This window comes from Myripristis murdjan, chromosome 4, assembly GCF_902150065.1.
Source record: "Myripristis murdjan chromosome 4, fMyrMur1.1, whole genome shotgun sequence".
NCBI lineage: Eukaryota > Metazoa > Chordata > Actinopteri > Holocentriformes > Holocentridae > Myripristis > Myripristis murdjan.
This window is the reverse complement of record NC_043983.1, coordinates 11,687,568-11,701,731: the sequence shown is the minus strand read 5'-3', so window position 1 is coordinate 11,701,731 and position 14,164 is coordinate 11,687,568. Positions and strand designations below refer to the sequence as shown.

The 14,164-nt window shown below is 40.1% G+C and overlaps 1 protein-coding gene and 1 long non-coding RNA gene across 4 annotated transcripts in view; both read right to left on the bottom strand.

Annotated features, from left to right (window-relative positions):
• LOC115357640 (uncharacterized) overlaps positions 1-14,164 on the bottom strand; it is a 249,917-nt gene that overhangs the window by 194,916 nt on the left and 40,837 nt on the right. The window lies entirely within an intron of this gene.
• cep350 (centrosomal protein 350) overlaps positions 1-14,164 on the bottom strand; it is a 53,811-nt gene that overhangs the window by 25,101 nt on the left and 14,546 nt on the right. For all 3 annotated transcript variants that reach the window (XM_030049207.1, XM_030049209.1, XM_030049208.1), the window contains 9 exons: positions 13,956-14,044; positions 13,720-13,763; positions 13,446-13,551; positions 13,097-13,262; positions 10,533-11,191; positions 10,260-10,373; positions 9,030-9,161; positions 3,750-3,866; positions 130-899 (listed from right to left, as the gene is read on the bottom strand). In XM_030049207.1, the coding sequence (XP_029905067.1) occupies positions 130-899; positions 3,750-3,866; positions 9,030-9,161; positions 10,260-10,373; positions 10,533-11,191; positions 13,097-13,262; positions 13,446-13,551; positions 13,720-13,763; positions 13,956-14,040 (2,193 nt within the window). In that variant the 5' untranslated portion in view covers positions 14,041-14,044. The remainder of the gene's footprint in view (positions 1-129; positions 900-3,749; positions 3,867-9,029; positions 9,162-10,259; positions 10,374-10,532; positions 11,192-13,096; positions 13,263-13,445; positions 13,552-13,719; positions 13,764-13,955; positions 14,045-14,164) is intronic.

Sequence of the window (14,164 nt, the reverse complement as noted above, 5' to 3'; positions counted from 1 at the left end):
CACCCACATATACAACTCAGAAATTCTTTGTTCTTTTACATGTCATGATATTATGTAGTTTTACACTATCACACTCGTTAGGCAAAGTGGTTTTCATATATAACTAATGTGCCAGTGTCTTATATTTACTTGTTGGATAGAGGGAGGAACTGCAGCAGGTTGTGTGTGTGTAGCCTCCTCCCCCAGCTGGGCCTCCTCCAGCAGCAGTTTGGTGTAGGTCTCCTGTAGTCTTCTCTGCACAGGGACCACAGGAGCCACAGGGGCATCCGTGTCAAGGCCCGCTCCTTTAGCTGCTCCTTTAGCTACTCCTCTCTGTTTCCTGTACAGCTCCTGCAATCTCTGGTTTCTCCTCTCCACCTCCTCTCTTCGTGCCCTCTTCTCCTCCACTTGATGCCTCTTCCTCTCTTCCTGTTGCCGGGCAATATAGAGGCGAACTGTTTCAGGGTCATAGTGGCGCTTCTTCTGTCCTGTCTCAGCAGCGCTGGTGGGCTCTGGTTGGCATTTGGCAGGGCTGGCACTGCGGCAGGCTCTTCCAGAGCTACCTGTTGCAGTGGTAGCCCCCCAGGTAGAGACTGAGGCCCTTGTTCGTGACCCTGAGCCCCCTCTCCCTCTTCTACCAGCGTCCCCTCCCCGTGACCTCTGTCGGGCCCTATCCTCCTTCTCAGCAGCTCTGCACTCTAGCTGCAGGTCATCCAGTATACCCCTGATGTCTGCTGACAACAGTTCTGAGCCTGCAGCCACTGGGGCCTTATCCTGAGCTTCAGCTGAGGGAATGGGTGTGGTGGAAAAGCGGGTACTGGACCGTCCCCGGGTACCGCTGTGGGGCCTCTCTGTGCTGTTCGGGCGGGACTGCCGGGTGGAGTCTGACCGTGGGTCTGAACTGGAACGGTGAGGTGGACCTAGAGGAGTTCGTAGAAAGGGAACATGTTACAGCTGATAACTCACTGTCAATTTGTTACAGTCCTATAGCTCTGAAGCAACCATATTAATTTAAATCAAAGCTGTGTTAATGAATCACTGTCAGCTATAATTTTGCTATGACCCTTTCAATTTCAATCAGTTACTTTTGACCATTACAGGATATTAGTTACACTCATAACTGGAGTTTTCCACTGGTAGTTGTCTATCAAATATGTGTGAGTGCTGCTGTTTATCTATGCTCAGTATCTATCATGAATATGTTCAAAATTGCTTCAATAAAATAAGATCACATAAGAAGTGACTTAAGCAGACTTAAAAACTGCAAATCTGTAACTGTACTGCAAAAAATATACTTTATAAATGAGGCAAGAGGATCATGTAACCTCTGAAGGCTGGTTTAACACTCCTACAATGAACTGCTGCTGTAGCTATGTTGTAGTCTGCAGTAGTCAAAGTATTTATAGTTCTGTGTTGGTGAGTCTATGCGCAAATCACCCAAACCATACTACACAGCAATGTTATGTCTTTAATTCCATATTGAAGCACAGACAAAAATGAAAGCAACTGTGTTTACAATCTCTGCACTGTTTGACACATTGCTGGTGTCAAAACCAATATTCTGAGATATTTCTTGCTATTAATTTGGTGAGATTTGGAAATCTTCATAATTTAGGGATGGCATGTCCTTCGAATGAATATGATTGCAAACTTCACCAGCTCATCTTTTTCCAGTTGGCTCCCTAATGTATATACTATGAGTGCACTTAAACTAAAGTGGCAGCCTCTGTGGGCTACACAGGAGCCACAAGCACTTACAGCGCGGCAACATAGGTGATTTGATGCATTAGTATAAACTGGTCATAATCTAGATTAGGGATTACCACTGTCTAATGCAGACAATGGTGTTTACAGTGCACAGTTGTATTTTAGAACATGGTTTCAACGATGCCACTCCCCAGAGTATGCGCTTCCTGCACTCCTGCGAGGGCAACATCAGGAAATCAGACCACGTTTAATTGTGCAGCCAGCCAGAAACAGCTAGTCAATCTCTATTCCTTCCGGTCACTGGCAGTCAGCATGGGCTTGGCAAGCACAGACAGAGAGACAGACATATACAGAGTGTGGGTGTGAGACAGAGACAGTGGTTGTGTGTGCTCAGTAGAAGTTGTAGACTCTTTATTTATTGATATTCCTCTGGCTGGCTATTTTCTCTGTCTGGCTGCCACACTGTGGGTCCCTGACACGCAAACTATTATCACGCACTGGAGAACACATACAACATCTTCCAATTACATTAATAAACTGCACTATAGAGAACAGCAGCACTATACCCAGTACTGAAATAAATGCTTCATTTACTGTCTGACGGGCTAAACATTGAAGAGACTGCACAAAAACAAGAATACATGGTGTCATGGATGCCAAACTCCACTCTTTATTTGTATTCATGTTCCCTAGCCTAAACACTGTTTGGCAAATATTTTATATATCCTAGTTATTTACTTGTTGTCAGGCACAGCTTGCATTGTAAGCTACTGTGTTTGAACACTGGCATAGGCTTTCTGAAAAGACACTGCAATAGCCTGAGTACAAAATTAAGTGACCATCAGGAGGCAAAGTGAACATGACCTTCAAATTAGTGGAACTGTCAGATAGGCTAGGTTGGTACAGAAAAAAACAAGCCATTTGTGCTACATTTAGGTACAGAACACATTTTACATTTTAATTAAGGAGAGGCACACATCCTCCGGGACAGACAAGTGATGCTGACATCTGCAAGGATATGTGGACTGCAGGACAAACATCACTGAAAGGTCCAGTGCATTTATTCTTATTTCATTATCTGAAACTGATAATAAAATGCTGCCACTCTGATTACCTGTGGGAAATTATCACTGAATAAGTAATACATTTTTCCATAAAATAAAACCAAAAATAAAAATAAAATGCACCCGCTAGATTTATTACAGTGAGTCAAGATCAAGCTCCAGAACAGCAAGTAGTGATACTGTACCATACAATTTTAAATTAAATTGTTAGTGAAATGAGTCAGAGGCATAAATAACTAACTGCACAGATAACTTGTAAGATAACTTGACACTGTCACTGCTGAGAGCAAAGTCTACTGTATTTGAGCATGGATTTACAGCAACACTGTTTCGGTTCACTGTTTGAATTGAGGATGCCTCATCCTCTCTCATTCTACTCATCTCTACTCGCCTTAATGGCTCAATGAGAGAATGTCGGGACAGGTAGCTATGTAATATTATTTTCATTTTAATGACCAAACTATAACGTGATTCTTTTTTATATATATACTTAGATCGGATGTCTGCGGCATCAGTTATTGACAACTTCTGCCACAGATGCTAGATCACTTGCTGTTAGCTTATCTCTGTGAGTGCTGCAGCAGTATGCATCCATTGGTTCATTCTAATTTTACTGTGTGGAAGACAGTTTCAACTGGCAGTATTAGCAGGACACTTGCAAATTTACATCTGCCATGTCATAATTTGGATGAGACTATTACCAGATACTAGCTTGTTCATGGCTCGCATGCACTCGCTCCAACACTGCATCCCAACACAAAAACAAAGAAAGCTAGAGCAGCAACGGTGACAATAACAGCACTGTGTTGCAATCTCTGATTGGACTGAAAATAAAATAAACACAAAGCTACATGAAAAATTGCTGCAGCAGAAAAGACTTAATTATTAGGGTGATTAAGGGTGGTAGAAATGGCTATCGGTAAGAAGAAAGGGGATAACATGGTAACATAAGACAGGCATGCAGTGGCATGTAAAGAGGGTTTAGGTCTCCAGGCCCACCTGTCTTGTTCTGTCTGCCAGCTGGTTGGGGCCCGTCCTCCCGCGGAAGCCTGGGAACCGGACCCAGTACCATCTTCACCAGCTTCTGACCCTCCCGCCATGACGCAGGGCTGATCACTGCAGGAACACAGAAAGTTAACACTTCAGATGTAGCTGCTGAGGGGTATTATAGAATCAACAGCCCTAATGTTTCAAAAGGCACCTCTGGTATTTTAAAGGCCATAAACACCTTCATAAGTCAACACAGTGCATGCTGACTTCATAGAATTGCTGAACACACATGGAACCACTGGTGCTCAATCGTATTGACATATACATAAAGCTTACAGCATGGCAGAAACACATAGGAAAGTAGGACTGACAGCTTCAAGAGTAAACTAATAGAACAGCTGAATGCAAAGACTCTCCACTGTTATAAAAAAAAAGAAGCTTGACTACATTATGCATGTTTCTCTCAACTATGAATCTCGAGGGTGAATTGAATTTTTTGAGTTTCATGCAAGTTTAATTTATGATCTCTAGTTTATGCGTGACCTTGTGAAATTGAGTATGCAAATATAACTCCAAGCAGGGGTTAGCTGGGAGGAAACAGAAAACAACACAAAGCAACATGCTGGCAGTTCAAGATGTACAAAAACCTGAGATACCATAAAAATAAAGCTTACACTTATTCTACTATTCAAATTCATCTGACTTGCAAACTCTTTCAGTCCAATTTGGCATGTGTTGACTCTGCACATGAGAACAGTGCCTGGTAAGAACGCTGTGCAGCTATTAACCAAGCAGCTGTTTGTACTGGGTAGATGAGCCAACAGGGCTGAACCTGATCACAGATTTCAGAGGGCTATTTATAGTGCTGTCCCTGCATGGAACAGAGACCAGCCAGAACGAAGAGACAACTCAAATACTGGAAAACAGCATAACACCAGAGCGAAGGTGCATGCAGGTGATAACGATAGTTCTAAAGAAATACAGGAAGACACCACAGACATAGAATGAATGACTGATGTAAGAGATCTAAAGTATCTCCAAAGTATCTCCACGATGGAATCCAAATGTCAAGCAAATTTTCAGAGAACTTTTGAAACGTCCAAAAAAGTTAAATGTGATTCAGCCATGTTTAAATAGCAAATTAGGTTTTAAATTAAAGAAAAACTCTTCAATCATCACTCTGAAACAGAGTACCCTTGAGTCCAGACCTTTTAAATTTTCTCATCAGGTGATGCTATAAATGTCTGGCATAATTCATTTGCCACAAGACATCTTAAATTTGGTGATATGTGTGACAGTGGTAGGCAGCTGTCACTAACTAACCAACTAACTAACTAACTAACTAAATAAATAAATAAATACAAATTGGCCACATACTGCAATAATTATCTGAAAAAACAAACTTACAGTCAGCACTCCATGACTCCTGTCATACATTGGATTGACAGTAAACTTTCTGTGTTTAAAAAGCAATATTTTCTAAAAAGCAGAAGTAGGACCAATCGCTTGTCTCACACAGATTTTCAACCCTTTTAGATTTTGGCAAAACACATTTTTAATGTCTCATCCGACGCAGTTTCTCCAATCACCACCAAATTGTGCAGGATTAGTCTATGGATCAAGATCTTCCATAGATGTTCATAGTTTTTTCAAAATTTGAAGTCATCTTGTTATTATCCAAACAAATGTCACCATTTTTTTCATAACCTAAGAACACATTATCCATTCACTAAAGAGGCCGATGTATGAACAAAGTGTTTTTGTCTTGGCCATTTTAGCATGGTACAAATCATTTCACCACTCACCACCAAACCTGACAGGATTCATCTAAAGTATGCACCAAAAAAATCTGTTTTAGAATCACAGGGCTGAAACTGGACAGTGAATTACAAAAATCTGTATCCTTGGTACAATTTGTCCAATCATGTTACACCTTGTTACGATAAATGAAAATGCCTTGCATCACTCTATGACAACAGCATTTCTACAACTTGGCCAGACAGGCTTGAAAACCAGGAATAGCCACCAACACAATAACACCTGTACAAACCAGGAACTGAGATAAGCACTTCATAATCACGGCTGAAACACATTTCTTGGCATTTGCTTGACGCAGAGTCATTCATACTATGTGGTGCTGCCTTAAAACTTCCTCATTATCAACACAGCAGGTAAAACTGGGAGAAATGCCACTGCAGATTAGAAGGCATCAGCTCACTGCAAACCACTGGGTGAACTTACAAGGAAACATGGGAATTCGCTACACTAAAATGGATTCAACAGACCTTCTGGCTGCATTAAAAATTTCAGTAATTAAGCTGTGAATAGGCGGGCAATACTCATGCAGCACGATGACTTAATATTGGCAACAATCTAAAATCTAAATCATTTGGAAATTATGCATTTCACAATGTATTCTTCTGCTGTTTAAATATACCATAGTACAAAAAAATGTTTCTAACTGAAGCTTTCATGCAAAAAGATGCTGGGTTTAGTAAGTCAGTAACTGTGATTTGTATTTGAAATACACCCTTGGAGCAAAAATAAAATAAAACAAAATAAAATAAAAATATGGAACTTCGTTAAAATACACACACCCACAAGAGAAAAGAATTTTGACAAGAATTTTAAAGTATTATTCAAAGTATGGTTTTAAGGTGTCAGCTAACATTGGCCATATTTCAAGCTGTCTAAAGACTAAAACAAAAATACACTAAGAATTAGTTTAGTAGCCTATATCAATTGATGGCCATATCAACTAATGGCCATCCAGCCATAGGAAAACAGCGTGAAAGACATATCTGAGACCAGATATTTCAACAAAAGCTGTTCAAGATTACCAATGCTACTTTTCAACTGATTGGTGAAAATAAGCCTGAAGCATTCATCAGGATGATGCCACCAAACCCACATTATTTATTTGACAAACATTTCCATTTGTCAGTGCTCCCTGTCTGGTACTTATGTCATGATTTCTTTAGTAGCAAAAAAAGTTTGTTCCATCTGCGAGGGTAAAAACAATAATAGGCAACAATAGGATTTTATATTGAAAATCTATCTATCTAAACTTATCTATTTAAATGCTCTAATTAAAAAACAACTTGCATAAATAGTTGGACAGAAACAAAGATGACAGAGATAGTTGAAAATGTAAGCTCAATAGTGCAAGGGTTGTATGTGTTCATTAATTTGTGCTTTATGCTTTTGAGAGTATCTTTGCGAGTGTACCTGAGGGCAATTTTCTCAGCTGTCAGAGCTCTGCTACTGCCAGATTAAAGCAGCTGGTTACTGATCTACATTCTTTTATGAGGGAGGTTCTATGTACTTGCTTTTCACAGTCAGCATGTCATGCATACTGGACATTTCTCCAGGGGGTTAAGAGAGTTAACTAAAAAGTCAGCAGTGGCTCTAGTTCATGTCCTGGAACACACACATATCTCATATGGGATGGGGTGGGTTAACAGTTACCACAGTGTTCACAAAGGATCCCTGTAGAGCATATATGCAAAAACTGGACTGTAGATTCTGACAACATTTACATGCAGGCTCAAATGGATTATCTACTTAACTCAAATGGAAAACGCAGACTGCTGTACTGGATTAACTGTTTTTGTGTACACTTAGAAATGTCTAAAAAAAAAAAAAAAGTTTGTGATTCACAATGTAAATAAAATTCAAATAAAATTTACAATGATCATTAGGTTGCATTTAAACACAGGTAATTCATGTCCATGTATGGATTCCAAATTAGCTGTGAAATGGCAGGGATAATACCAGACTACTGATCGCACTGCATCAGTGACAGCACAGGGCTTACTGTGTGATAGAGGCTTACATGCAACAGGAGAAAAGGAGAATGAAAGCAAGCAATGAATAAAAAGTATACAACGGACTTGAAAAGGGAAAGATGCTGGAACTGACTTCAAAAAGGAAAGATGCTGGAGTGACGAACCCCCTGGAAAAAGGTTTTCTGAGTGCAGTGTTTAAAGGACCATACTGGTGATTTTGATATGTTTTGCATAATATCTACTAAATTTCAGGGTTTCCACTCTTTCAAGTAAATAATTTTCCATCATTTTTCAAAGAAATGTTCAGTGATCTAGGCCCTATGTTTAGCTCTTGCCCAAAGGTCACCCTAGAATGATTCAAATTGGACAAAGTGGCCAAAAAGCTCAAAACTACATTAAATTAACGTCTCAAATAACAGTGTAAACGTATTTTTGCATTGCACAACATGTTTACACATAAAAAATGAACATGCTAACAACAGGCTAAAAATGCAAAAATGTATCGATTCTGTAAAAACACTGTGTTGAATAAAGAGTTATTTCATGTGTGTTTGACATGTTTTGCCTCCCAAACACATGTTACTGCACGATGGTAAAAGAGCTGGTTATCAACAGGCATGAAAACAGACAGTCAGTGGCTAAAACTGTGCAATTTGAGCTCAGGAAAACATCATAAAAATGCAATCTCAGCCAAACTTTATTCATTTCTAGGATCTCATAATTATTTCCATGCCATTTCATAGGCTTTCGAATTTTCCATTTGTTTTCCATGACTGGACAACTAGCCCATAATTTTCCACAATTTCCAGGTTTTCCAGGACTTGTGTAAACCCTGTGTATACTTAATGTTTCTGCTAATCTTTTCCCAAAGTAAGCTGCTGGATTTTAGAACTCAGATATCATTTTTCCTACCTTTTATCCAGCAATTGGTTTTCATTCATTCCTCTAAGATATGATAACTGACAGAGATTTTCAGCTTTCTTCACACCCATATTCTGTCACCATAATAAAGCCGTCCACATTCATTTTCCTAAAAGCAGCAGCACTGCTGTGTTTTGATGACTCAATTCCCTTGAAAGGTAGCATGAAATGGTCTTTCAGCAGGAAAATAGTGCCCAAGGAAAAGTTAGCTTTACATAGCGAATTATCAGTAATATGATTTATGAATTGTGATGCCTTTGTTAGCTGCAGAAAAACATTATAAGGTGGGTGTTTCCACCAAAAATTAAAATTTGAAAATGGGAGGATTTTGATTATATGCTGTAAACTCACTTGATTTGCAAAATGGTTTGTTACAGTGTAAGATGTGGGTAAACTGAACTGCAATTGGAAAACGGGCCAAGCATTCAAAATCACTGGCAAGGATGTTTAAGGCCTGTGGCTATGATCACATTGTGCTAGATCTTTCCACTTTCTTTCCTTTCCATTTGTCTCAGAAACACACTAAAGGCAGTGAGCATTATGAATTTTCCTAAGTCAATATACAAGAAGTTTACTCTACCTGGTTTTGCATTTGGGTCAGAGGCAGGGGCAGCTTTGTGGACCTTCCTGATTGGTTTGACAGGCCTCCTCTCTTTGGACCTGTCTGCTGGCCTCTGTTCCCTGTGCTGTTGATGCCTGGATCTGGAGCTCTCTGTACACAAATGCCACATAGGAAGGAAACCACAGACCATAGAATGATATTAACATTTCTGCATGGTTCAAACAAATCAAAGTAAAATAAAGCAGTATGATCAAACACATGCAGACTGTCAAAATATCTGACATTATAACCCAAAGATTTAGATATCTGTAAATGTAACTCTTGGCATACTCCATTCCTAAATAAAAACAGCTACTAACAGACTGAGATACTAGAAAGCATTGTGTGTGTTTCTGGACAGCTCAGTACAATTTACAGCATTATTATTATTTTTCAACAGAAGTTCAAGCTTCTGAACTAGTAGTCTGCTAGCAGTCAAAAAGTGTAAAATGTCCAAACAAGAAAAAAAAAATCATAACAACATTTGCTAGCTCTGCTGTTTTTAAATATAGTACAATTCGGTGTTTTGTACATTTTGTTGTTTTGTAATGACTACCTAATGGAATCACATAATCAATGTTATACTGCCATTATTCATGTCAAATGTATGAATGACGGTATTGGGGGAAATCAGTAAGCAGGAATGGTGTCTTGTAATCTGGATGGAGGCCCAGGAGCACAGAGAGAGCTGAGCAGATCAGAGATGAGAGAACATTTTAGGAAGATGAGACCGTTTATGTAAGGGAAAGAAAGCAGGGCTGCTCTGCTGTGGTTGTGGCAAAATGCCTGGAAGCTCTGCTGCAGAAAAAACTAAGGTACATGCATCACTTCTTGTATACAAGACAGAACACCCCCCCACCCCCACCCCTCCCCGCAACACCCAGTCTTCTACTGATGAATTTCATTTTTTTTTCTCTGATGTTCTCAGGCAGTAGCTACTTTGATTCACTCAAATGGGAATAATCTGTAGTGAGATAGTAGACATCAAACTACTCAGTGTTCTTTGGAATAGTAGTGTTCATTTCCTGCCAGCGCCCCAGATGTTAGGAGTAGGTAGAGAAAAGCCTGGATACTTAAACTGAGGACCTGACGTGCCAGTTACATTTAGATTCAGCAATAAGAAAGCAGAACAGAGTCTGCTGACCAAATGAAGTGTTTCCGAGAAAGTGTGTATGTGTGTGTGGGTGTGTCTGTGTGTGCCATGCTCACCAGCAAGCTGCCAAGACAGGTCTCTGTAGATTTCTCTGCTGAGGTTATGAAACTCCTCCTCTTTCCAAATCTTCCCATCAGGGGTCTGGATCTTTGTCTCACTACTGTTGAAGCCTGAGAGGAGCAGAGGGGATTTGAAACATAAACTGTAGCTATCAGTTTTGCACTGCAATCCTTAAAACTACTCAAAACCAATGGAATATCTCTACATTTTTTTCTCATGTGGTATAATTCACAAATGAAACCAGCTGAAGTTTAGTCCTGCTTCAATACCTTTGTAAATAGGTGCAGGTGGTGCAGCTGCCACTTTCCGTACTTTAGCTGTGGGCATGGCGGTAGTACCGGTACTGTTACTCCCTACAGTTCCTACTAAGGGTTGTTCCAAGAAACCCAGCAGCCTGTCTCTCTCTGCAGCCTCCTCCAGATGTTGTCTCTGCCGGCGAATACGCTCTTTAAGCTTCTCCAGCTTATCATCAGGCTGGCGTCGCCGAAGATTCTCTAGGCGCTGGGATGCAGAGCCGGGGCTGGTGGAGACAGAGCTCTCCCCTCGGCCGGCAGATCCTGGGGCTGGAGCTATGGATGGGCTAGATGTTTCGCTCTCCATGCTCTGGGTAAGCTGTGCTTTGGGCGTGCTGTCCTCCCCAGCCCCATCCATGGAAGAGGCTCGTGCTGCAGGATGTGACTGTGTGACTGTCTTCAGAGTGTCCAGGACTGGCAGATCATTGAGGTAGCGGACCTCGGTACTCTCCAGAGCCGAGGAGTGTGTGCTGTCCAGGTCCCTGTCTGTCTGTTTGTCTCTGGTATCTCTCTGGTAGACCAGCTGACTGAGGAGAGGATCTGAGGCAGGCGGCGAGGGTGGGTACAAACACCCAGGCTGCTGCAGGCTGTAGGCCTCTAGCTGAGAGGGGGGCAGTAGTGGAGTGGCAGCCTCCCTGAAGAAAAAAAAAAACAGATTACACAGGATCAGGAAGAGGATGAAGATTTGCTCTTAATTTACCACTCACACAGTACACCAAGAAATCATCTGCGGGTAGTAAAGGGGTATAGCTTCAGGAGGGAAGCATGTATACATCTGAGTTGTAACTTGGCTCAGGCCAGTTTAGAAACTACAGTTCTTACACTGACTATCAACTGCAGAATAAGATTACTGGTGACATGGGTTTCTCAAATCCAGTGCATTGTCAGGTTACATTTTAAGATGTCTGTGATGGAGAGTTTGGGAAAAAAGTACCTTGTTTGACATTGTTGCTTAATGAAATTGTTTGCAGCACTGGAAGAGATGATCTCTTACATGATCTTGTTCATCAACTTTACATGCAAAACACAACCTCACAATCACAAGGATTATCTAGTGCGAAATGTAAATTAAAATTCAGTAATTCAGTTTGCATGTACTAGTACGCATATTTGCTGACAACTTTAAAAATGAAAATGAAGAAGCCTTTTGACATCTCATTTTCAACGACTTGGCTTATTTTTGGTTAAAAACATTGAAAAGATAGCTTAAATTTGAAAATTCAAGCACAATAAAACAATGGCAAATTATTTTTAATGTGTTCAACATTTTAGTCAAAATTAAAGTCTAATAATCATATTGCACCATTGTGAATAGAAAAACAAGTAATGAAGACTTTACTGCAGTAAAAAATCAACACTGGAAATGAGCCTTGAGAGCTTTGTACTAACCATTTCATAAAAATGAGCTTAAACCTCTTATTACTGAGAAATGTGAGTCTGTTCAAGCAGGAGATGTCAAGAACATATGGTCTGTGAAAAAAGGTCTTGTAACCCAAGAGCCTCAGTGGCAGAGCGTTATTTGTCTGAAATAGCTATTCTGATGTAGGTAGTCTCAAAAACATTCAACTGATACAATAATAAAAGGAAAAAAACATCCACCCAGCATTGAAATTAATCTTATCTTGGCAATTCAGTTGTCTTTAATCTGTAGAACACATACACTATTTGGTATAGGGCTGAGTACCTGCTGAACATTTTTGGTACACTACTAAAAATTGTGTTTTGTGTTGAATAAAACATTATTATGTAGTGCAATACATTATTATACTAAACAGTTTTTCCAACCTAATTAAGGGACATCTGCTTTAAAAGTGAAGTGTTTATGTATCTATATCATGAGAGAATGGAGACCCTCTCCATTCTCTGCTATTAAGAAATGTCAAAAGCATCAATCAGCTTGTTGGGTTTGCACCTGTCCTGCTTGACAGCGACAATAAAGTAAGTTCACTCAGTCAGTTTTTTTGTGAACTTCCTGTCACATCAACATATTTACGTCATACCATGCAATTTTACTTTCACAATTCAACAATTCAGTAAATAATGTATTCATGTTTGCATTACCTGGTTGGCTGATGACATTTTCACTCAACTAGACATGAGATGCTCCCCAAACTAGTTTGCCATAATGAAGCACCAATGTGCACAGTTACAATAACAGCTTTAACATTTTAAAAAGCCCTTATTAACAAAGTATCTATATGATTAAATGCAATTTTATATTAAGAAAATTACAACCAGCGGCTCTCAATGAAAATCAGGTGACATGAATATAGAACAGACACACCAGATCAGTGCAGTCATATTCAGGAGGTGAATCACACGGAAATTAGCTATTCACTATTTGTTTCCATTGTTTGAGTTTTAAATTTCAGTTGACCAAATATCCAGATCATTATTTATATCCCTAGTTGGCACCCAATAACCCAAAACCATCCGTACCTAGCCATAGGTTTGACATACACTCCAATTTAAGCACAGCAACATAACTAGTAGTAAGAGATGGCTGGGGATGTTTGATGGCAGGGTTTCTGTGTGACTACCTGTAGGAGGCCAGTGGCTCTGTGAACTCCACGTTGTTGCTCCTACGGACATTACTGTCCTGTGTGGTGTTTCTCAATGGACTGCGAGAACTGCTCTTCTCTGGGCTTTGGTGACTCTGACCCCTTAGCTTGGAGGACCCTCCCATATCATCCACTCGTCGTCCATCTGAGATAGGAGCATGATAGTTAAAATCTCATATTATATGCCAAAAATGTAAAATCTGAAGCTTGTATGTTTGGGCTAATATGCCTTGCTGTAAGTATACTAATGCTTGAGCAGAACAAATTAATGTTATCTCTGCAATGTTGTGTTACATTCTAATAACAATGACAATTTTGGAATACCTACCTCTACGGCTGACCTTCCTGGAGGAACTCTTCTTGCAGTCCATGACAGAATCCAGGAGAACCCCTGTCCCTGGAGCTGCCTCCAGACGGTTTTCTATGTGCCGCAACTACAGGAAGAAAACACAAACATCAAGTGTGGATAATATCAATAAAGATGAACGGGGGTTTTTATGTCTTCCCAGATACTTCAGAATGCAATCCCTCATTCCCCAAAAATCACAATTCATTATTATTTACAAAGTCATTAGGCAGAAAACTGATTCTGGTGTACTTACAGCAGCCTTTGACTGAGCCAAACCTTTCCATGCAGTTGTCAGCTCTGACAGAGATGGCAAGATAGACAACAAATCAGAACACAGAGAGCCTCTGGTGATGTAAACAATCTCAACAGAGAATTATTTTGCGCAATTGACATTTGGCATAAAATTCAGTAGAAAGTTACTGTGACACTGTCATACTATTTTTGAGAGCAAACATTAACACAATCTATCTGAAAACCTTTCTTACACACCTTTGCCAGTGTCCTGGCCAGTAAGCTGCTGTGAAGAGCTTTTAAGAGATACATCATTCCTCTTGTTGCTCCTCATCTCTCCCATTCACCTGCAGCCAAGGTTACGCAGTAGACACAAAGAAAAAACAACAAAACACTCAATGGAGAGTGGAAATACTCAATGGGATCTACACAAAATGCCAATGAAACAAGAAAATATGCTTGCTGTT